The sequence below is a fragment of the Peromyscus leucopus genome, chromosome 17 (assembly GCF_004664715.2).
Source record: "Peromyscus leucopus breed LL Stock chromosome 17, UCI_PerLeu_2.1, whole genome shotgun sequence".
NCBI lineage: Eukaryota > Metazoa > Chordata > Mammalia > Rodentia > Cricetidae > Peromyscus > Peromyscus leucopus.
Window position 1 is genome coordinate 11,297,042 of NC_051077.1, and position 24,841 is coordinate 11,321,882.

General features: G+C 44.1%; 1 protein-coding gene across 3 annotated transcripts in view; it reads left to right on the plus strand.

Annotated features, from left to right (window-relative positions):
- The window catches only part of Zmat4 (zinc finger matrin-type 4), a 396,765-nt gene that overhangs the window by 71,299 nt on the left and 300,625 nt on the right, over positions 1 to 24,841 (plus strand). For 2 of the 3 annotated variants that reach the window (XM_028887786.2, XM_028887784.2), the window contains exon 2: positions 9,042 to 9,147. The exons of the other annotated variant lie outside the window; for it this stretch is intronic. In XM_028887786.2, coding sequence (XP_028743619.1) covers positions 9,046 to 9,147 — 102 coding nt within the window. In that variant the 5' untranslated portion in view covers positions 9,042 to 9,045. The remainder of the gene's footprint in view (positions 1 to 9,041; positions 9,148 to 24,841) is intronic. 3 annotated transcript variants of the gene reach the window in all.

The following is a 24,841-nucleotide window of genomic DNA, read 5'->3' on the forward strand; positions in this document are numbered from 1 at the left end:
GAAACTGCTCTCAGTCTGCCTGGTTCAGTAGGGGCATCCGTGTCTTCAGAAATCATGCGACTAAGTTACAGTGACGGAATGGCTGCTCATTTATAAACTGTAGGGTTGACGACTGGTAGCCAGTGTTGAAAAGAAGTGCTGTGATTTGTCGTTGTTGTTTTAGCTAATTAAGGAAATCCACTGTTCTTGAACATTCACCTGCTTCATTTAGAATTTGAGGGCTCCACACTGAATTTCTGCCTTGTTTTAAGATTTATTATTATTATTATTTTTCCATTTTAAAGCCTGTGTGTGTGTGTGTGTGTGTGTGTGTGTGTGTGATGTGATGTGATGCGTGTGTGCACGTGAGTGTGTGCACACACAGTCACATGAGTACAGGTGACCATGGACACCAGAAAAGTGTGACAGATCCTCTAGGACTGGAGTTATAGATAGTTGAGAGCTGACCAACATGGGTGCTGGAAACCCAGCCCTGACCGTCTTCGGGAGCTGTGTGTGTGCTCTTCACCACTGAGCCGTCTCTCTAGCTCCAGCTCTCTTCTTTTGAATGGGGCTGGGTGGGGTCTGATTCTCCAGGATGAGTGTGGCTTTGGTTTTGTGAAAGAAGTGACACACAGAAGCATGCTTCACTCCCTCCCCTTTTCCTCTTCCTACCTTTGCTGTCAACACGGGCTAATGAGGGGTTTTTATTGTTGTTGTTTCTGTTTGGTTTTGTTTGTGTTTCGCTGTTTTTGCCTGTCCTTACCCATGGGATGTTGGCTCTGGTTTTACTCTGATTTTAGTAAAGGAACTAAAAGTCCCAGTTCTCCACCTTCTCCCCACCCAACTGATGGAGCTGCAAAGGTGCTGGAGTTTACCCAGCAGTGTCTTGAAGAAGCAAACATCGTTTTCCCTGACAATGATTTTCCTCAGCTTGTTAGGCCCCTCACCTGGCCATAGACAGGCTTGTTACTACTGGACCAGTCATGCTGTCCCCGGGACCGATGTTAAGGATCTTCTGGAAGCCTAGACAGAATGCTTTTTATTTTTCAATCTCTGCTAGACCTGCTTGCCTCTGGCACTTGCAGCCCAGTCTTACTGTCGGGTGGAGGAAGACTTCTAGTTTTGATATCTTTGCTGTAGCCTTTAGGGCAAGAAGAGATCCTAGAACGGCAGAGATGGTGCTGTGAGTGCAGGAGGCTTTTTTCCCTCAGCTGGTGTGCATCTTTAATTTATGTGGAGAGATGATGGCCTGTCTGTTTGGGTAGCATGGTGAATGTTTGATCCCACTACATGGATCTCCTCCATGAGATCAGAACCTTAGAGGTTCACCAGCTGCTACAAACCTCAGAATCTGAGCAGTGCCAGGCACATAGACAATGCCCAATAAAAGCTTGAGTCATGACCAGAGGGGCAATCTAAGTGAGGCTGTGATATGTCTGAGACTTTGGTAGATGACATTTGGTAAATGGCATGGGATTCCTGAGCGATTGACAAAGAACTTCATAGAAAGGCTGAGACTGTGGCCTCACTGTTCAGCACCAATCCCAGTGGTACCCTGTGGGATCTGTGGTTCAGACTTGTCCATTCAAAGGAGAAGGAACCAGAGAGAAGAAGTGGATGGGAGCCAGGCACCTGCTGCGAGCACTATGGCTTGCCACAGGGTTGGCCAGAGTACCATCCTGCAAGCTGGCAGTATGATGCTGCCTTCCTTCCCAGATGCCACTGGGACAGAAGAAAGAGGCTGACAGATGTGTTTCCATTGCCTGGGTCAAGTGTGTACCCAGCAGTGGCACATGCCTAAGTCAGGAACCACAGAGCCTGGCCTTTCAAGGGAAGAGAGTGCTGCCCTTAATAGGCAATTACTCAATTGGTGTGACTCAATATTGCCCCTCCTGCTGGCACGGAGCAAGGAAAGGGCATGTGTGTAGGCATAGGGGTGCTCTCATCTCAGGGTAGGAAACAGCTTGTGGGTGCATCTAGATGCTGTGTAGTGAGGGGTGCGAACTACCAGATTCCTTTATTTGAAAAATGTTAGGTCTTCCAGCCAAAAAAAAAAAAAAAAAAAATGGTTGCAGTTCTGGGAAACAGAATCTCAAAGTTTCGTCAAGATGGTCATGTCTTTGACCTTTACGCCTGCACACAGACACTGTGGGAGATTTCCATGTTTGGTCACCCACATGCATGCTAAATTATAAGGAAATGTGGCCAGGAGGATGCCACCCCAAAACAACTCCAGTACAGACACCCTTACCTGTTCTGCTCCATAACATTGGACCAATCCCAGTGGTAAACCAGAGCAGAATATATGCCTGGCACTGCTTGGATTCTGAGGTTTGTAGCAGTTGGTGAACCTCTAAGGTTCTGATCTCCTGGAGGAGATCCATGCAGTGGTACCAAACATATACCATGCTACCCAAACACACAGGCTACCATTGTCTGCTTGCTGCCCTGTTCTCTGGCTGCATTTCACAACCTGCTTTCATTTCTGGAGTAATTTTTTTTTTGGCTTTTTTTTTTTTTTTTAATCTGCCTAGTCTGCTGCCACGGCAACCAGCCCTGCATCACCACTTGGCTTGGATGGAGAAGCGATGGAGACAGGACAGACCCATCGTCAGAGGCGTTTGGGTGCCTGTGGGGGTTTACAGAGGAGCCCTGTTGACTTGTATTCTGCCTCCCTCCCAATTCTTTTTTCTCTTTGCTGCTAGGCAGGCTAGTAAAGTAGGATAGTGGCAGAGACCTGAAAGGGGAAGGGGGTGAAAAACAGGCCGTAGCCACAAAGCATTAGAGGTAGCATCAGGGTGTGGGGAACAGAAGCCTAAAAGGACCACATAGGAGCAAGCCAGGGCTTATTTGTTTTGAAGATGGGCCAGCTCTAATTTCAACACCCCCTTCCTCTTTCTAAGTATAGTTTTGATACTAATAAACCAGAGCAGAGAAAAAAAAAAAAAAAACACTTGTAAGTGCTTTTTGGGTATGACTAACTGTTAAATGTGGAAGGAACACTGTAATTGAGAACATTCTTAGTAGACCATTGCAGGAGACACAAAGCTTAGGCACCTGTGTTGAATACAGGGGAGCAGGGGCCAGAGCTGCTGAGAGCTGCTTAGCTATTTCATGGTGGGTAGGAAGGGCATGTGGCATAGAGAGGAAGGTGCCAGGCTGGCGCAAAAGACCCAGTTGTATTGGGCATGGAGTACAGTGGTTCCTCAAGGTGTCAGGCTAAATTGAAAATAGTAGTGGGCACCTAATCTGAAGGCAGTCATGGTGCCCATGCCTGAAACCGTCAGGATATAAATATGGATGCAAAATGTCTACAAGATGGTAGTGAGCCATAGTTCTGTTCAGGCTAAGAAAGGGAAATCTAGGCACTGAGGTAGAAAAAAAAATGGGCCCTCAGGCATCTATCCTGGGCTTTGAAGCACTTTTCATGGTCCTAGACAGAAGGACTGTGGTGTAGGCTACATAGCATATATACAATTGGGAAAGGCAGCCCAGCTAGGGCGTGACCTGTGGACAGGGGATTCATCCCTGGCCTAGAAAACTGACTGCTATGTGCTGGAGACTCAGGGACCTTCAGGGAAAAGAATCAGCCCCAAGTCTTAGTGTCTTCACAGAGAAAATGAGGCTTTTACAGAGCCGGTGTAGGGGGAGGCCTCAGGCAAAATCTTTCCTCCCAGATTAGGAACTTTCCCAAGGGTCAGGAGCTGTTAGGACTATGCTTAGAGAGTCTACAGTCCTGGATCTGGAGAGTTCACAGTGTCACACAAAGCCGCTCTCTGTGCTACCCACAGAGCTTAGATTGGGAATGCCACAAGTCTTAGTTCCTGTCCATAAAGGGCCACTGGAAAGGAGAGAGTGGGCGGAGGTGGACTATTAACCTCCCGGATGAGCTTTAGAATGATGGCCACCATAGCCAAAGGTAAAGTGATGACCACACAGTGCACAGCATCATGCTCAAGGCTTCTTCCCTCAAAGACCTGGGTTGCAATAGATGGTCCCCGAGGGGGTATGGTTGCTCAGACTCCTTGGCACAGCAAGCAGCTGTGGGCTAATGTTGCTGGTGTATGGCTGGATGCCAAACGTTAGATTGTGAATGCTTCCTTCTATGGCCCCGGGGGAGCAGGCCGCGGGGAGGACAGCAGGAATGGGAGAGAGAGCAGAATAAATTCTCATCAAGCTTCCTCAGTGAGGGTTGGCACTTCTAATGATTAAAAATCGATTGTAAGGATTTTTGAAGTGTGGGGTCTTCATAGGCCCCAAGCCTGACCATTGGCTGCATTTTATCACCCAAGGAAGGCCCAGGTAATAGAATGACTAGATGAGCAATAAGAACTATGATCTCAGCACTCTGGGTCTGTCATCTTCCTGCTCACCCTCCAATGTGGTTCTGTTTACTTCTCTTCTTAAATATTTATGATATTGCTCCCCAAACACTACAGCAGAATTGGTAATATTGCTAACAATGGTCTGAATATTGGCTTCTTAAGTGTCTGCCATACGCCACTTTGTGTGTGGTGCTTTATCCATTTTATTTTTGGACCCTCACAACAGCTCGGTGAGATTCATCCTCTTCCCATTTCATAGATAAAGAGACCAGAACACAGACAATGTATTGAACTGGCTGGGCACCCTGACTGGTGAAGAACGAAACCAGAACAGGAGCTAGTGACTTTCTCCTCTGAGGAACCTCACAAGGCTTTCAAGGTCTCTGTGTCAACTTGATTTTCAGTCAGAGAGGAGTGAACAGTATTTCTCCTTCTCATGGAGCCCATAGTGATTTTATCCTGTGTCTCTGCAGTCTGCTCTTAAGAAAGCCAGAGGAAAGCTCCTTCTGAGGACCCTAGAAAAGGCCTCCCTGTGCCTCATGAGGGACATTTAGGACTCGGTTGTTGTCATCAATTTCTCTTTCTACCTGAGTCTCAGGCTCCCCCATCCATTTCTGACCATGGTTTGCTTTCGCTTGACTTTGTGGTATTCACGGTTAGCTGTCTGTTCTTACCTTCATGCATATTCTTATCCTGTTGGCAATCAGGACTCTCTTGGTGCCAGAGGAAAGGACTTAGAGTTTGACCTGTTTTCCTCTCTCCTTATCTTATCCATCCTCCCATCTGCAAGTCTAATACAACCTTCTCGGAGAGTTCACTATCTGTCTTGTCATCTCAAGCTGGCTAGTCTAGCCCTTTCCACCAATGTATAAAGAAGTTCGTTCTTTGTCTTAGGGATTCTCTCTCTCTCTCTCTGGTGTTTTCTTGTTTATTGCCCTGGAGGATTTGGACCCAAGGACTATGCCTACTGTCATTGTTCTGCCCTGTACCCAATAGTGTCCCAGTGACTATTATATAGTGCTACCTGCCTTTAATTCCAGTACCTGGGAGGTAGAGATAGGTCCATCTCTGTGCATTTAAGGACAGCCTGTCCTATACAGCCTGTTCTAGGCCAACCAGAGCTGCAGAGTAAAATGCTGGGAGACAAAAAGAACTCTTGCTTTTCAAATTTTCTATATTTTGCCCAGTTGTGCATCTGACTGATAATGCCATATACCCAGCTCTCCTAGAATAGATACCAGGGACAGCAAAGTCATCTGACGAGATTCATACATGGCCTGGTCCTCTGCTCTGGGTCTCCTGGGGATGGCACCATCCCTGGTGAATGTTGAAGAACATTCAGGTCACTCAAGTCCCTGGTGATGGCTTTGTGATGTGCCTTTGAAGTGTGCTGCTGGCTGAGTAGCAAAGATGAAACATTTTTGCAGATAAAGTAAGGGGATTAGACGCCTCCATTCTACTATGCTTGTCTTTTACCCAGAATTCCCAGGGACCTTATGGCATTACACAGTGAGCAGTTTCCAGATGGCAGGTCCTCACATGCTCCGTCTCTGGTTAGTGAGGGGTTGATGGTTCCATTGCTGTTCTGGCTGCTATAGGAGACATGGGCCTGTTAGCATGGTGGGCAAGGCTAAGAAGGGAAGTATGCTCCACCATCCTCTCTCTTTCTACCTTCCACGTTCCGAAGAACAGTGAAACTGAGGGCTTTTCCAATCAGCCGGAGGAGGGGAGCAGATGGCAGCTTTCTTCTTGAGAATTAAAGTCTTTGAGTCACAGACAGGATCTTCTCCTTGTCTAAACCGACCTGCACAGAAAGAATTCTCCGCACAAGCCAGACTGGCACTTGTCCACTAATTGCCTCCCACTAGCACATAATGTATTTGGGCATTTCACTCATGTTCCAGACCCTAAAGGGTCTTCATTGACGGTTCCATTGCACTAAGACTTTCTCAAATCAATATTCTTACATAAGAGGATGGGAAGAGCCATGGTATTTTTCTCTTCTTTTGAATATTTTTTTTGTAGTATACACATTTTATATTCTGCCTTTAAAGCTATTTCTGCTGCACAGCTGCTTGAGTGAGGCAGACTCCCACGAGTTCTGCTCAGTCCAGCGAGTACCTGAATATCCTGTCATGGTGTTTGGTGCCTGCATTTGGTCCTGTGATGAGGGAGGAGCGTGCAGGGAGTTTGAAGGTTCTTATTAAGCAGGTCACCCATGAATCTATCTTTGTGCACTCCTTTATTAAAAATAGCAGAGAACATGATAATGCTTAAGCGCAACCACTTACAGGAACTTGGCTTAAAGATGTACATTTTCACTTACCGTTTGGCATTTCTAATGTTCTGCTGCATTTTTTTTTTCTCCATACTCAAAAATTATCTCCTCCATTTTCATTCTGGGATGTGAATAGAGATTACAACTGATGCTGTATTGTTGGTGGGGTCTGCCTTGGTCCCCACGGGACCGAGTCTGGTGACTCCTTGTGTCCCTGGCACTGGTCTTGAAGATGGACCACACTCAAACAGACACAGGTTATGGGGTAGGGCAGGACTCAGAAACAGACAAGATTTTTCTTCAGAATTTTAAGTGTGGGTGTCTTGTGAAAAAGGAGTAATCTGTGTTGGACCTACGGCAGAATTAGTGAATGAACACTGCAACAGGATGGACTTCTGTTTATCCCAAAAGAAATAGAGAAAAGCTTTCACCCTCCCTGGGACAGATTGCATTGCGTATTGTGGGGAGTAAGCCTTATGGAAGTGATGGACTTCACACCACTTCACTAGGAATGACATTTCCAGAAAAAGCCAGGTCCACATCAGCTGTAAGACTCAGTGGTCTACAGTATCTGGAATAATTATTGGTTGTTCCAGGTGTTTGAAAATATGATGAGAGTTTTCTATTCAGTATTTTCAATATATTGTGTTCTTTGGTTCACTACAGTTTTTAACAAGTAAAATTCAGGATAATCTTCTTAGCTATGAGATAAACCAAGACACAGAGAGTTGAGTGATTCACACAAACCACGTGGCAGCATTAGCTCTGAGGTGGAGCTGCTGTGTTTGGAAAAAGGAATCATTTGGGCCATGCCCCTAAATAGTAATGTAGTTTCGGCCAGTCCAGTAGGTAAGATTAGGGTGTTAGAGTAGGTTGGACCCATGTGCAGTAGGATGGACCCATGTGCAGTAGGATGGACCCATGGTGCAGTAAGATGGACCCATGTGCAGTAGGGTGGACCCATGGTGCAGTAGGGTGGACCCATGGTGCAGTAGGATGGACCTATGGTGCAGTAGGATAGACCCATGGTGTGGCAGTAGTAGGGTGGAACCCATGGTGCAGTAAGGGGTGGACCCATGGTGCAGTTAAGAATGGACCCATGGATGTGCAGTAAGATGGAACCCATGTGCAGTAGATAATGGGACCCATGTGCAGTAGGATGGACCCATGGTGCAGTGAGGATGGACCCATGTGCAGTAAGGGTGGGACCCATGGTGCAGTAGGATGTGTGACCCATGGGTGCAGTAAGATGGAACCCATGGTGCAGTAAGATGGACCCATGTGCAGTAGGATGGACCCATGTGCATGTGGCAGTAGGATGGACCCATGTTTTGTGCAGTAGGATGGACCCATGTGCAGTAGGATGGACCCATGTGCAGTAGGATGGACCCATGTGCAGTAGGATGGACCCATGTGCAGTAGGATGGACCCATGTGCAGTAGGATGGACCCATGTGCAGTAGGATGGACCCCATGTGCTGCTGGTGGAGATTCTCTTGCCTCTCTGTCTGGTGCAGTCTGGTTCAGGCTTTATCTGTTGCCTATAGGTAGGAGGGACAATGAAGTGGAGTTTGTGTCTGTTTATAGGTGACTAGGACCCCTATCAGCTAGAGTGTTCTCACGGGTGTGAGGACTTGGGCTGCCTTCCGACAGCAGGTTGGATCTACAGGATATATTTATTTACCGTTTATTCAGTTCTGCTGTGGGGTGGTAAGGATGATTTAATAGACTCTGAAATCCCTGACTATAGAAGGCAGTCTACAGGGCAAGGTCTCCTTGTCTTCCAAGATGTGAGGTTAGAAGGGAGGTTGCATTCTGAATTTTCTCCAGAGTGTAGCCGTTGAACTCAGATTGCATTTTATGCTGCATAGAAGGCCTCTATGACAACTTGTTCCTTGGAAAACAAATAGGTTCATTGTAGAAACATTTCAAAACACAATGGCTACGAAACAGTGACCTACCATTTCTGAAAGTGCACTTTACATATTTAGAAACAAGTTCCGCGCACTACTGTGCATACATGCCTGTAAGCTTCTGAATGTGTGAAGATGTATCAGAATGCTTTTGACCTGTTTCCTGTTGTTGCATGAATTGGGTGCTTTGCAATTCTTTGTTAATATCTGTCACATGCGTAATTATTTTGTCACATTAATCCCCAGAAAAAAACAATAGCTGCAAATCTGGTTTGTTTAAGCAGGAAAAGAAAAAAAAAAAAAACTAAAGATGGATTATTATCTATTAAGGCTCTAGCACCCCTGTTAGATTTTTATAGGCAAATGATCAACTACTCATTACTGTGGTGAGTTGGTATGGTAACACCGGGTTTTGGAGAGACCCACCCTGTTGCTACCATCAGCAGACCGGCTGCTTTTCACACACATATGCTCAGTTTTCTGCATTATCATCAGAGTAACAGACTCCCCCCTCCCCCTTTTTTCCCTGTTGATTTTTCTCTAGCCTGATGAAGTCCTCCGATATCGATCAGGAGTTGTTTACAGACAGTTACTGCAAGGTGTGCAGCGCACAGCTGATATCCGAATCCCAGCGGGTGGCCCATTATGAGGTAAGGATAGCCCGGCTCACTCAGCCACGCTGTGGCTCATGGGACTGGAGGATACTCACTCTTGGACTTGGGGAGTTTTCAGAACTGTAAGTTGTGAGCTTGTATCGTGTGAGTCAGGTCATGATGTGTTTGTTGGGAACATGGAGTAAAGGTTGGTGTAGCTGGAGGGCTTCTCTCCAGGTTCCCCAAACCCCGCAGTCCCACAATCCACTTATAAAATAATCACTCAGACGTTATATCTTATAAACTGTATGCGTGGCAGCTTCTTGCTAACTGCTTTTTATCTTAAATTAACCCATTTCTATAAATCTATACTTGCACGTGGCTGGTGGCTTACCAGAGTCTCTACATGCTGCTTCTCCTGCGTGCTGCAGTCTCTCCCCAGCCTTCCGCTTCCAGAATTCTCTCTCTCTTGTCCACCTACTCTGCCTGTCATTGCCATCAGTGTTTTATTTACATAGAGTGATATCCACAGCAGGTTGGGGACATTATTCTGAGGCTCTGGCTACTTCCCAGTTTATTTAATCTTGTTTACTAATATTTTAATGTATACCTTGGCCCCTAGAAATGTAAATCTGGGCTCCCTTTCTGTGCTCTTTCTGTGAGAGATATATGTCAGTCTTTTGCTCTTTCTTCAAGGCATACATGTCACTCTTCACTCTCTCTGTGAGGGATACATGTCAAATACACTAGTTCCACGGCCTCCTTCCACCTAGGATGTGAAAATAGGCTCAAAGACCCTTGCTGGTCCTCCAGGGAAACATGGGTCTCAGAGGGAGAAAAGGCATCTCCTCCTCAGAGAACCTTCCCTGTTGGTCCGCACCCTAAATGTTCACCAGAATGTAGAAGTCCCTTGCCATCACAACCAAGGTTTAGAGCTCCCATACTCTGGAAGGGCATGGTGATCCTTTGCATGGGAGGGCTGGTGGATGCTCTTTGATCCTGCATTAGATGCAGAGGATGAGAAGAACAGGGATCGTCTTTTATCGCAGGGAGGAATGAGGTGCCAGGAGTGGGAGGCAGGGAGCTGGGGATCCCAAGATGGTGAGCCCTGCATCATGTACTCCAGTTTCCAAAGAACAGGCAGCCATGGGAATAGGGGCTTTCAGGTGTAATGACTTGTAAGGAAGCTTGGATTACAGGGCTTAGCCAGCAACTTTTGCTTTTCATCTGATGAGTCTAATAAATGCCAGTTGTCACTCTCGCTCACGGAGCTCCTCTGGGCCCCAGGAAATAATAATGCGCACCGTGGAAATAATAATGACAACACACTCATACACACCCAGAAACACAACACGCTAACCCCGCCTTTCCCACAGGGTTTCGTGTTGGTGGAAATGATTTGGAAGCTAAGTGTGCCAAGCATGCGAAATTCTTTTCTTGCTCTTATCTCCTTCGCGGCGATGCTTTGATGATGGCAAACAAACATGCTCTTTGAAGCATCTGTGAAATCAACATCTGTGGGAAGAAGGCAGTAGAGTTGCCCACCCCTGCCAGTCCAGAAACCCCCACGGCGGCTACTCAAGTCCTCTGCGTGCAGAGGTGTGATATTTACAGAGAACCTATGCACGTCCTCTGGTGTCTTTCAAATAAGATCACTTATGACACCTACCCAGTTCCCATACCCTACCTCATTTGCACAGATTCTGCATAGTATTTGCATAGGGCAAATTTAAACTTTGCTTTTTGTAACTTTCTGGTTTATGGAGAAATCATGGACCTGGAGGCTGGCACGTTATTCTTCTGTCAAGAAGGAAGTGAGTGCTGGAGGCAGCTGAAAGTGAACATGTTTACAAGGAATAAATCCATTGTTTGGGGATTGATAAACTCTGATTTCTATCTATATTGTTTATGAGTGTATATGTAACTATAAAATACCGTTAAAGAGCAGGGGAATTTTTCCTGCTCTGAAATTTTATGCTCTCCACAATAAGCCCATTTGCTTTAATTTTTAATCATTGTTCTTAATATTTGAGGATAGAAACGCTTTTGTTTATTTGACTCCCGATTCCTGAACAGTAGCTGCATATTATAGGTCTTTTTGGCATTTGTGAGGGGCATGGGTCTCTTACCTAAACATGCTGGTGATACTGACCAGTACTGTCCTTTAGCTGAACCGGAAAGTTAACGCCAGAATGTTTTAAACGAAACTTTTAAATAAGCAAATAACAACAAACCCCCACCTTAGCTGCTCAACTGAAAGTGTGCTTATTTTGATCTCAGGTTCTCTTATTGATGTCCTGGACTCTTGCTGTGGTGTAATCTAATTGTTTACGGTATGTGTTAATTGAACGTAGCATTTGTGCGTTAGGAAAAATAAAGCAATCAATAGTTCCTCCATGAGCAGTGTCATACTTCATCTAGCGACATTAAGTGCGTTCCCGCCGAATGTGGACGGATGCTGAGTGATGCCTTCTGCCTGTCTGTCCCTCACCCTTCTTCTAACAGAAATAGCCTGCGTATTCTCACCACAGAGATGTCGAGGCTGTGAAGTGACATAGGTAGGGTCTACGATCCCTTATGTGGGACTCTTGACCTCCATTTCTTGTCTTCCTGTCCCTTTGTTTGGGACACTTATACTGGAGCGTGCCTCAGATCACCCGGGACTATTTGAGAATGGGTCTTCTATTGGTCTGTCCTTGAACTCTACACACAATCTCTGCTGACATCACCTGTAGAGTGGGTTTCTCAATGAGCTAGATATTTCATTCAACTCATTGAGAACTCTGCTCCTGTGATGTTTCAGTTGCTTTGATGTTTCAGTCTGATACTTTTTCAGTTCTGGCTGGTAAGAGCCTCTGCTTTCCCATGGGGGCACACCAGTGAGCATCCCCTGTATATGCCTATGTGACCAGCAACACCAGCATTAGGACATTGGAGGAGATTATGAACCAGTAAGAGAAATGTTTTTTTGTGCCCAAGAAGCTCAGGAACTCCATGGAGAAGAAAAGCCACAGAGTCCCACGTGACTCTGGCACCCACATTATCCATCATGAAGACCAATTGTGGTCAAAAACTTGCTGGAGAATGTCATGATTTACCCAGGCTTCAAGCATAGGTCAATTTTAGGAAGTAATAAATGATACTTGTCTCTAAAGAATGTTGAAGAGGTTGGTCTGGTTGGCTAGAGCATGCAGACTGGGTAGGGCACTGAGATCAGCACACAGAGGGAAGACTGGGTTGGTGGTGGAGGTGGTGTGTGTGTGTGTGTGTGTGTGTGTGTGTGTGTGTGTGTGTGTGTGTCTAAAGAGAACCTTGGATCCATCAGGCTCTTAAGCATCTGGGACTGTAGACTATAACTGTGTGGTGATATTGTGTTCCCCAAAATATTGTGTACCTTAATAAACTTATCTGGGGTCAGAGAACAGAAAAGTCACTAGTTAGGCAGTGATAGCACACACCTTTAACCCTAGCATTCCAGAGATAGAAATCCTTCTGGATCTCTGTGAGTTCAAGGCCACATTGGAAAAAGCCAAGCATGGTGACACACGCCTCTAATCCAGAAAGCCAGCCTTTAATCCCAGAGAGTGGTGGTAGAAAGCAGAAAGATATATAAGGCGTGAGGACCAGAAACTAGAAGCATTTGGCTGCTTAAGCATGTGGCTGGTTAAGCTTCAGGCTTTCGAGCAGCACAGTTCAGCTGAGATTCATTCTGGATGAGGACACAGAAGCTTCCAGTCTGAGGAAACAGGAACAGCTGAGGAATTGGCAAGGTGAGATAGCTGTGGCTTGTTCTGTCTCTCTGATTTACCAGCATTGACCCCAATAACTGGCCTCGGGTTTGATTTTATTAATAAGAACCTTTAAGAATCCTGCTACATAACTGAGCATCTCTAGATGATGGTGAGTTGGTATTGGGAACAAGAAAAGCTTTTGTTATGATTTGTGCCCTGAAACTAGTATATTAGTCTCCTGAAGTAGAAAAGCAAACACACAAATGGGTTAATTGTTAATATCTTCATGCTCCTTAGCAGATGAGCCTCGCAGGAAGGGGAAGGAGAGCTCGGTATGTTTTTAACTGACCAGACTGTACAGGGATATACTTTAACATTTTCCTCTTTGCGTATGAAGTCCTCATGTAAAAGGAAATGAAAGGGCACCCAGACATTATTTTTTTTTACTTGCTAAGCAGTGGAGAATATAATTAGTTGTTGTCTCTGCCCATGGGTGAATAGTCAGAACCAACACACCAAGTGCACTTGGAAGGGAACACTTCATAATGAGGTGCCTAATGTTACGAAGATCAGAAATCATTTCTTGCAAGGGGTGGGGCACTGGAATGACCCTGCTGTGGTTTAAAGAGGATAAAGGATAATTTCTTGCAAAGGGAAGAGTTGCATGCCTGAGTGATGGGTGGCTCTCTGGTGTACAGGAGGAAGAAAAGTTGTCCCCAGTACATGATGAGAAACGAAACCCAAAGCACAAAAAATCTTGCTTTCTCTTTCTCCATACATACCCCATATGTAGTATATATAATGTTCAGTATTGCTATACACAATAATTATTTTATAAATATATAATATGTTTATTTATATTTTAGTAAATCCAAGGGAAGAAATAGTTCAGATCTAGAAAGAAAATAAGAAGAATCATTGGGCAGGCCTCATATAATCAGTAATAAACATCAACCCAACTTCTTGCTTCTTTTTATAAACCTTTGGGTGCTGCTGTGGGATGGGTCTCAGCGATCACTCTTTGCAAAATCAGTGGCTGTGTGTGATGGCTAATCTCGACTGCCAACTTGACTTCTATGATTGAACATGGAAGCACACTCCTTGCTGTGTCTATGAGGGTATTTTCAGAAAGGTTAACTGAGGAAGATCCACCTGAATGTGGGTATAGCCTGTGGGTCTGGACTGAATAAAAAGGAAAAGGCAATCAAGCTGGGACATCAGTGGCTCTTTGCTTTCTGACTGGGGATGCAGTGTGACCACATGTGTCTCCCACCACCATGCCATCCTGTCGTCTATGATGGACTGTATCCCCTCACCCTGGGAGCTAACATAAACACACTCATCTCTTCTCTGCAGGATCAGCCTTGAATTCTTTCTGATTGGTAGCCAGGGCTCTAAGAGTGGATAAAATCTTCAGAGGCATCTGCAATTCTTATCCTCTGGCCTGTGAATAAAACAGGTGTTAACACTACCCACTTCCCTCTAGGGTAGTGTAACAGTAATATTTCCCATCCAGGAAAAGAAGGACAGGAGACAAAGGACAGTCAGTAGCTTAGGGCCACCAGAAGGCCAGGGACAGTTTTCTTCCTCTTAGGGGAGCATGGAAAACTCCTGGAACAGCATTTGACCTCTTCAGGAGGAACTTCGTTCTTTTTGGTGGTACTCACCTCCTGAACTGTTCCCTGTTGAACATCCTCCTGGACTTGTCTCAGGTCCTGACCTCTCTTCGCTTCCGTCCCAAGGGTGATTTCAGGCTTGCACAGTATTCTACAATTTTTTAAAAGTCAGAATAATAATTTCCTTAGTAATGTGATTCTCACAGCAATACAGAAGGCTTTCATTATACCTGCTTTCAGAGAGCTCTGTGTGTTAGTAACTATGCAATCTCTTGTAGACAAAAATCTCCAGGCTGTTCCTTTTATTTTTCTTCACACACTTGCCTATTTTCCCATTGAGTTCAGTTGTGGAAATCTTGAGTTTATTTAAAAGTTAGTAGGTGGAAATGCCTCGTCCTTAATCTCATTTTTGCCAAAAAGCCTGGATCACAAGGCTGAGAAATCTTACTGGATCTGCAACAATCAAAGCTTTCTTCCTCCCCTTCCCCTTCTCTCTCTTCCCCCTTAGCTCTCTCCTCCTCTTCCTCCTCCCACCCATGCTCACCTTACTCTCTGCCTGCCAGGAATATCATACTGGTCCATCAGACAGTTGGAAAGGATGAGGGCTGTGGATGACTTCCCAGGACCTTGTAGGAGCTCGCCCTTGTCATGCCACTGCCCAGAACTCAATCCCATGGTTCTCTCTAAAATGCTTTCAAACTTTTAATGGAAATATAATCACACCACTTCCTCCCCATCCTTCCTCCAGCCATTACCATCCTCTTCTGATTGGGTAGCTCGTTGGAGATACTTAACTTCATCCTTCTGCTTTCTGCTTTGCTCTAAAAAATGATTTCTTTTCTTTTGATAGCATAGTATAATTATATCATTTCCCCTTCCCTTTCCTCCCTTCAAACCCTCCCATAGAACCCCACTTGCTCTCATTCAAACTCTTGCCCCCTTTTCTTGAATTATTAACATATATATTCCAAAATCAACCTGTGAAGTTTGTATAATGTTAATTGTATGCATATTTTCAGGACTATTTGGCATAAGACAAAAAAAATGGTTATGTTCTTCCCTGGGACACTATTTCATGAGCGTGCTGCATCTTTGCATTTTTGAGTGTCTATTTCTCTCTTCAGAAATATAGAGTTTTCAGTGTAGAAGCCCTTTTCACTTCCAACGTTAGTCTGTTTTTCTACGTAGTTTATTTTCTTTGAGGCTACTGTGAATGGGAGTCTGTCCATTATCTTTCTCTGTGTGGTTTTGTTAGTGTATGGACTTACTTGAGTTCATTCTCTGTCCCATCACATTGCTGAATTTATTTATAGTTTCTAGAAGTTTTCTGGTAGAATTTTTGGTATCACTAATGTATAGTAGTATCATTATATACTACACATAGACACAGGCACAGACACACAGACACAGACACAGACACACACACACACACAGAGGATAGTTTGACTCCTTTGTTCCCTGTATATCCCTTTAATTTTCTTTTCTTGCCTTATTGCTCTAGCTAGTACTTGAGCACCATATTGAACAGGGGTAGGGACAGTTGACATTCCTATCTCATTCCTGACGACAGGGAATTGCTTCCAAGATTTTCTCTATTTCGGGTGATGTTGGCTGAGGGTTTCTCATATTTAGCTTTTATTATTTTGAAGTATGTTTCTTCTACCTATGCATTTTCTAGGACTTTTTTTTAATCATAAAAGTATGTTGGATTTTGTAAAAGTTTTTTTCATTTATTGTGATGATCATGTGAATTTTGCCTTTATGTCCATTTATATGGTTTATTACATTTATTTATTTGTGTGTTTTAATCATGCTTGCATTCCAGCGAAGAAACAACTTTGGTCATGGTAGATAATCTTTTTATTTATGTCTATATTCTTTTTGCAAGTATTTTATTCATCACTTTTGAGTCTATGTTCATCAGAGATATTGCTTGTAATTTTTTGTTTTTGTTGTGTTTTTACCCCATTTTGGTAATTAGGGTGACACTGTCTTCATAGGAGTTTGGGAATACTTCTAGCTCTATTTCTTTCTTTTTGAATAGTTTAGGAAGGCATGGTTGTAGACATTTTTGAAAGTCTGGTAGAAATGCTGAGAGTCCATTTAGTCCTGGACATTTAATCTGGAAGCATATATTACTATTTCATCTTCACATTTGTCATGGATCTGTTCAGGTTGTTGATTTCTTGGTTTAATCTTGGTGGTTTGACTGAATATAGAAATTCATTCAGTTCTTTTAGGTTTTCCAGCCTCATAGAGTACATTAAAAATTAGATTTTCTTGTGTCAGAATATTCTGAATTCCCTTGGTGTCTGTTAAATTTCTCCCTTCATTTCTGACTCTGCTAATGTGGGTCTTCTCTTTCTTTCTGCTCCTTTGTTAGGCCGAGTACCTGTCAATCAGGTTTATCTTCTTAGAGAACCAATTCTTGGAGTATTGATTCTTCTGTATTGTTTTCTGGGTTTCTAGTTCATTCATTACCGCTGAGTTTTATTATTTCCTATTGTTAACTGGGTTTGGCATTGGTGTGTCCTTTCTTTTTCCCGCTTTCTGAGTTGTATCACTGAATCATTTATTGGTGTTCTTTCTGATCTTTTTAACGTAGGTATTTTGAGCTGTAACTTTCACTTGTAGTACTGTTTTCCATGTGACCAGGATAAATTTGAGGAGTTGAGGAGAGTGCATGGGGGGAGGGGAGGATCAGCAGTCTCATGGGGCTTGCACTGGAGAAAGATGCAGTGTTGGCTAGTTTTATGTCAACTTGATGAGAGCTAGAGTTGTCTGAGACGAGGAAACCTCGATTGCGAAAATGCCTCCGTGATATCAGGCTGTAGGCAAGTCTGTAGAGCATTTTCTAAATTAGTGATTGGTGGGGGAGGGCCCATCTCATTGTGGGTGGAGCCATCCCTGAGCAGGTGATCCTGGGTTCTATAAAAAAGAAGCCTGAGCAAGCTACAAGGAGCAAGCCAGTCAGCAGCTCCCTTCATGACCTCTGCATCAGCTCCTGCCTCTAGGTTCCTGTCCTGTTTGAGTTCCTGTCCTGACTTCCTTTGATGATGAACAGTCATGTAAGTCAAATAAACTGTTTTCTCCCAAGTTGTTTTTGGTCATGGTGTTTCATCACAGCAATGATGACCCTGACTAAGACAGATGCATGTGATCTGTCCAGGCACAGAGACTGGATGTTTCTGGTTTGTTTTAGCACCAGATTTATGGCGACATGCAGAAACTGGAAAAGAATCTTCACTCTGAGCATATTGACTGTATTTGCTGTAGATGTGGACACTATTTTCTTTTCCCATATCTTGTTTTGTATATATATCACTCAATTATTTTTCCTTTTATATTAAAATCAGATACATTTTGATATAAGTACTTCAGAAAAATGATGAAATATAAATACAAAATATTCTTTTTTATATTAATATTTTATTCATTTCTGGAGAAGTACTGAATTTCCATAATTCAAAAATCAGTAAATGAAGTAGTATATAATGTCAAAACTCTCCCTCTTCTTTCTTAGTCACCCAGATGCACCCAGCTCTCTCTCTCTCTCTCTCTTTTTTTTTTTTTTTTTTGGTTTTTCAAGACAGGATTTCTCTGTGTAGCTTTGTACCTTTCCTGGAACTCGCTTTGGAGACTAGGCTGGCCTCAAATTCACAGAGATCCGCCTTGCTCTGCCTCTCAGGTGCTGGGATTAAAGGCGTGCGCCACCACCGCCCGGCCAACACCCAGTTTTCTTTGAAATATTTTACGCATAAGAATATAGTTTAATTCTTACACACACACACACACACACACCCCAAATGGAAAAATGGTTTACCCTTATTTATGTTGTGACATGAATGTCTTTTATATGCTTGTAGAGAATAGATGAATTCCAGAGTGAATTTGTGTTATTTGACATGGGAATAAAAAGATCAAGGACCCCAATAGTTCAGACCAATGGGAGTAGAAAAGCTTTCTCTGGGTGAGGCTCAGAGATAGCCACACCTTTCTCTGGTCCAAGTAAGAGTGTTTACAAATGATTGACAGTGTATAGAAATATATAGAAATTATCAACCACAGCTTCCTCCTCCTGGGTAAGAGCAGCCTGAGACTGCTTCCCCAAAGACACTTCCTATCAAGATTAGCTAACCTGCCTCCTTGTTCAGCTGTATAGGATAAACTCACCTCCTTAATTCAGATGTATAAAATAGACACAATGTGATTCTGGGTACAGTTGATGCCCTCCATCAGAAAAAATACAGCTCACATGATCCCAGTTTTTCTATATGTGTGTCTGTACATCTGTCCTTTCTTCATCACCTTGTCCAAGTCTCCCAGACCAAGCCATGTGGGACACACACGTGGTTATATCATAATTTGTAGAGAAACATTCATTGAACTGTCTTGTAATTCCTCGGTATCTTGGATGAAATTCAGTGGAGCTACTTAGCACTCAGAACCCATTTAATGATCTGTATGTTTCTTGGTTCTCAGATCCCCACCTTGTACAAGTTGGCAATGTTCTCTGATGACTTTTCTTCCAGATTTCCTTTCTTAGCATTCGCCAGGAGATATATCTGTCCCTGACCTCTTTGTAATAAGGCATCTGGGTTTTTAAATTCTTCTGTATGATTAAGCCGATGAGGCAATTCCAGAGGCTCTTGGCCTGAGCTGTGGGCTTGAGTGTTGATCTACAGCATGTGATTGGCCTCCCTTTCTTCTCATGTGCTGAGGTGTTGAAAGCTGCTCATCCCCATTCTCTATGATTTGAGAATTTAATTAGCTTCCTTAGGCTTTTACTAAGATGATTTAATTTGGAGTAGAGTTTTCCTACATTTGATTGTATTAAGTATTAATTACTTTCTCATTGCTGCAACTAAATAACCACCCAAAGCAACTGAAGGATGGGGAAAATGCATTGTTGCTGGCAGTTTGAGGGAGGTGCATCATGGTGGAGAAGGCATTGCAGCGGGAGTGTGAGGTTTCTGGTCACATTGTATCCACAGTCAGGGAAAGAGAGCAATGGATGCTAGAATTCAGCTTGCTTTATCCGTTTTATTTCCTCTTGGCCAGCAGCCCATGGAATGCTGCTGCCCACAGTTAAGATGGTTTACACCTCAAATGAACCTAGTCTAGACAACCTCTCTCCAGAGTGACCATAAACCCACCTGATATAGATAAATCTCTCACAGACATATCCAGAGGCTTGCTTCTTAGGTGACTCTAGATTACTTAAGTTGATAGTCAATATTCACTATCAGATCATTTCCTCTGAGTAGCACATAAATTCACAAATGCCCTTGGACAGGAAATTCTTTGTAAGGCCCCCTCTGCTCACCCTCCTCAGCTTGAATTGGTTCCTACTAGGACTAGTCTTATTTTTAATCCTTATGCCAGCTGCTAAAAGCTCTTCTATCCTTTTGAAAGAGTTCAGATTTTACTAATAAAGAGAAAAATGGACCAGAACTCTCTTCTATGCTATGAGCATTTGTACTGAGTAGTTTTATGTCAACACGACAGAAGCTAAAGACATCTGAGAGGAAGGAAACTCAAGAAAATGTCTTCATAAATCAGGCTGTAAGCAAGCCTATAGAACATTTCCTTAATTAGTGATTGATGGGGGAGGGCCCAGCCCATTGTGGGTGGAGCCATCCCTGGCCTGGTGATCCTGGGTTCTGTAATAAAGCAGGCTGAACAAGCCATGATGAGCAAGCCAGTAAGCAGCACTCCTCCATGGCTTCTGTATCAGCTCCTGCTTCCAGGTCCCTGCCCTGTTTGAGTTCCTGTCTTGATTTCCTTCATGATGAATGGTGCTGTGGATATGTAAGCCAAATAAGCCCTTTCCTCCCCAAGTTGCCTTTGGGCATGGTGTTTCATCACAACAATAGTAACCCTGACTTGGACAAATTGGTTCCACTCGTGAGATATTGCTCTGACGGAACTGACCATGTTGTTTTGGGGAGGACTGTGGAAGGACTTTGGAACTTTGGGCTAGAAAAACTCTTGAGTGTTCAAAGCTTGGTGAGCTGCTACTTGGTAGCTTGAGTGTTGAGAGCAATTCAGATGATGGGGGTCTGCCTTGTGAAGTTCCAGTGAGGGGTTTGAGAGTCACTTAAAGACTATCAGACCACTGCATATTTTGATTTGAGAATCTGTTGTGTCTGGTCATCTGGGGCTGAATAGTCAGCCATGATTAACAAGAGACCAGGAACACTGACGTAAAAGCTTTGCTTTGCTGGGACAATTGATGCTGGAGCTGAGAAATTAGTGGTGAGTTCGTTGAGGTGAAAGTCTTCTGGGAAGTGTTTCCTCAGGGTCAGCACACAGAAGCTGTGTTCCAGAGGCATCCAAGGTTGTACCTCCTACTGGCAGCTGAACTTGGTGGTACAAGAATTCCCAGGTGGTGCTGGTTTTGAAGGCATGAAGGGGTCATAGAGAACATCTTAGCTTGGCATTGTGTGGCAGGACTGGAGTTCCCGAAGAGAGCCAGGAGAGGCGGTTGGTGAAAGTGCAGCCCAGTTTCAGCAGAAAACCTAGAATTTTGGAGATGTCAGTACCACGAGACAAATGCCAAGAACAGCAGTAGCCATGGAGTAGAGCTGGCCTGAGCCTGTGAGACAAGCTGTGTGTGCTGCAGAGGGTGGAGTCAGAGAAGTGACCCAAGCTCTTTGGAGGAGCCCAGATGATTGTGAGTGGATCCCAGACACTGGATATTCAGTTATTTACACTGCTGGTGTTTGGCTTTTACTTTGGATTGTGACTATACCCTGGTTCTTCTCTTTGAAGTAAGAAAGTTACTTAATTTATTTTGGGTTTTTTTTTTTTTTTTTTAGAAGCCCACAGTTGAGGGACTTTGGATTTTAAAAGAAACTTTGGATTTTTTTTTTTAAAGACTGAATTTTTAGTGTTTGAATGTTTAAGACTGGGGTTTTTAAAGTTTTAAAATACTTTATATTGTGATGTTGATGTTAGTGTGTGATCCTGAGGATGAGGAAGAGACGCTGCCCTGTTTGTGTGTCAGGTGGAGAAGAGGTGAATTGTGCTGGATAGTTTTGTGTCAACTTGACCCAAGCTAAAGCCACTCGAGACGAAGGAACCTCAGTGAAGAAAATGCCTCCATAAAATGGGGCTATAAGCAAGCCTATAGGGCATTTTCTTGGTGATTTATGGGGGAGAGTCCAGCCCATGGTGCGTGTGAACACCCTGGGCAGGTGGTCCTGGGTTCTATAAGAAAGCAGGCTGAGCAAGCCATGGGGAGCAAGTCAGTGAGCAGCACCCCTCCATGGCCTCTGCATCAGCTCCTGCCTCCAGGTTCCTGCCCTGTTTGAGTTCCTGTCCTGACTTCCTTCAGTGGTGAACAGTGCTTTGGGTCATGGTGTTTCATCACTGCAATAATAACCCTGACTAGGACAGTGTTCTTCCTTTGAGCCTCTGCAAGATCCCACTCTGTTTTGATAGCAAGACCTTTACTGGACTAGGCAAGTGTCCCCACCAGACATCCTAGCCATTCATGTTGCGTTTTATTGCCAGTAAGTCTTCGTAATTCCCCCTGCACAGTGCCTCTACCTTGTTCCCCTCCTCATCAGAGCCAGTCTGGATGCTGTCACTTCTTTTCTACTTCCAGGGAAGGCGAGCATTGCCCACATGGAGCTCAGGTGGGAATTATCAGTTTCTGCCCATTCCCTGGAATCACTGTTAGCTTTTCCTCAGAGATGTTCTCAGTTGGGAACTCCCTAACTCGAGTCAGAAGGCTGGACATAGTACGAGCTCCAGGCCCTGACGCTCCCGATTGTGGTTTCTGTAACACAGGAGGCCAGGCACATCCTCTCCTTCAGTCCTTTCTTGTCCTGCCCATGGCTTTCATGTGTCCCATCAGCTAATGGTTTTTTATCAGATTATCATTTTTTGTTTTCTTTGACCAAGGCTTTATTATAACACTTGGATCCTAAAACATTTAAAAATAGAAATTAGGCCTAGTTTCATTATTTTTTTTTTTTAAAAGTCACATATGAATCACTTCTTGGCCTTTTGGCTAAGATTGAGTGTAAATAGTCACATGTGAGTAAGATCCCCTCTCCTATTGACTTAATTTCCCCCACCCCCTCAAAAGAACTAAATTAGGTTATTAGTGCTTTACTGAAGTGGTGGTTATGTCTTTACGTGCTCATTCTCAGTCAATAGTAGAATTTTTTTTTTTTACTTGCCTATGAGACAGTGAGGTGTATCTGTTATGAGACTATCTGGACCTTCTTTGGTTATGCAGCAGTAATGACATGTGACTTTGTCTTGCTGCGAGCTATAAGATTGTCCAGGGGCTTATTATTGGGTTAGGTACTGTGTCTCCTTTAAGAATTTTTTTTTCAGTTATCTCTTCTCTCTGTGTGTGTGTATACACACATGTGCACATATGCACTCCAGGGGGAGGTCACAGGACAGCCTGGGAGAGTTAGTTCTCTTCACCATGTGGGATAAAGCTCATTTCATTATGCTTGGTAGGAAGCCTTTGCTCACTGAGCCATCCCGTAGGCCTGGCTCATTTTTTTATAGCCAAGTTGCATAATATCCTATTGGTCCAGAGTGCCACATAAAATGCGCTCCATTGGAAAAAGTTTCAAAGACAGAAACTTTAGGGCAAAATTGCACTGCATAGCATCGCCAACCTTGTGACTATCTTCCCAGACAGGCTTTATGTCATGCTCACAGACTTTTTTTGCATTTCCTAGTGTTGAAGTCCATCCTTGTTGCTGGAGGGCTTCTCTCCAGGCTCCACCAAGCCCCGCAGTCCCACAATCCACGTATAAAATAATCACTCAGACACTTATATTACTGATAAACTGTATGGCCGTGGCAGACTTCTTGCTAACTGTTCTTATATCTTAAATTAACCCATTTTTATAAATCTATACCTTGTCATGTGGCTGGTGGTTTACCGGCGTCTTTACATGCTGCTTGTCCTGGCGGTGGCTGCAGTGTCTCTCCTTCCTTCTTCCTGTTTCCCCAATTCTCTTCTCTCCTTGTCCCGCCTATACTTCCTGCCTGGTCACTGGCCATCAGTGTTTTATTTATATAGAGTGATATCCACAGCACATCCTACTGGGTTTTAGGGTTTGAGCCCGAGATGGCTGAAAAGAGGGAGGACAACCAGATGTTTTCTCCCAGTGTCGTGCAGCTGGGCACAGCTGTGGCTTCAGCCATGAGTTGTATTTATACTGACGTATGTTGCCCACATGCTTTTGTACTTCCGACTGGTGCTAGCCACTGAGACAGAGGAGAGGCAGGAGCAGAAACTGCAGGGGTAGCCAACATCGAGGTAGAAAGACTGGAAGTGTGCATGTGTGCATGTGTGCATGTGCATGTGTGTGTGGGTGTGTGTGTGTGTGTGTGTGTGAATGTGAGGATGTATGCATGTGTGTGTGTGAGTGTATATGTGCTTACCTGTGTGTGAGTATGAGTGTGTATGTGTGTATGCATATGTGTGAATATAGATGCTAAGGTGCGCGTATATGTAGGGCAGAGAATAACCTCTCGTCTTGGTCCTCCCTTTCTACCATTTTTAAATAAATGTCTTTTGTTCCATGCTGCAAATGCAAGGCTAGCTGACCCATGAGTTTCCAGGGATTTCACTGTCTCCACCTCTCATATCACCATAGGAACAGGATTATAACATGAGCTGCCACATCTGGTGTTTTATGTAGGTTCTAGGAATTTAAACTCAGGTCCTCATGCCCTCAGGCCAATCTCCCTTCCTTCCTTCCTTCCTTCCTTCCTTCCTTCCTTCCTTCCTTCCTTCCTTCCTTCCTTCCTTCCTCCCTCCCTCTCCTCCTCCCTCCCTCCCTCCTCCCTCCCTCCCTCCCTCTCTCCCTTCTCCCTCCATTTCTTTTGTATTAAGGTAGCTCAAGTTGGTCTCAAACTTACTTTGAACTCCTGATCCCCCTTGACTGTCCACCTCCCAAGAAAATGTGCTTCTCCTCCACCCAGTTTATGTGGTGCTACCATTTGAACTGCATCCCTAAAACCATTTGATTACATCAATATGTCTTTTATTTATTTATGTTCTTTAAAACCTGGGTGGCTCTGTGGGTGTGGACATTTTTACATAATTTTAGAAGTCTGGAATATCATTCCGTTTAGAGAAAAGTTGCGAACCGATTCTGGAATATTTCTGTATGTATTTGACCCACTTTCTCCCACTGTTAACATCTTCTCATACTGTAGTAAATTTGTCAGCCAGTGGAGCCGCACTGACGGATCGTGCTTATGTAACACACCAGCAAGTACCCAGGCTGGACTGGATTCAGATCTTCCCTTCTCCTTCATGTACTTTTCCTTCCCAGGATCCCATGCAGCAATCTCACCTTACATTTGAGCATCGCATCTCCTAGGGCTCTTCACACTGTGACCCTTTTTCAGGCCTCC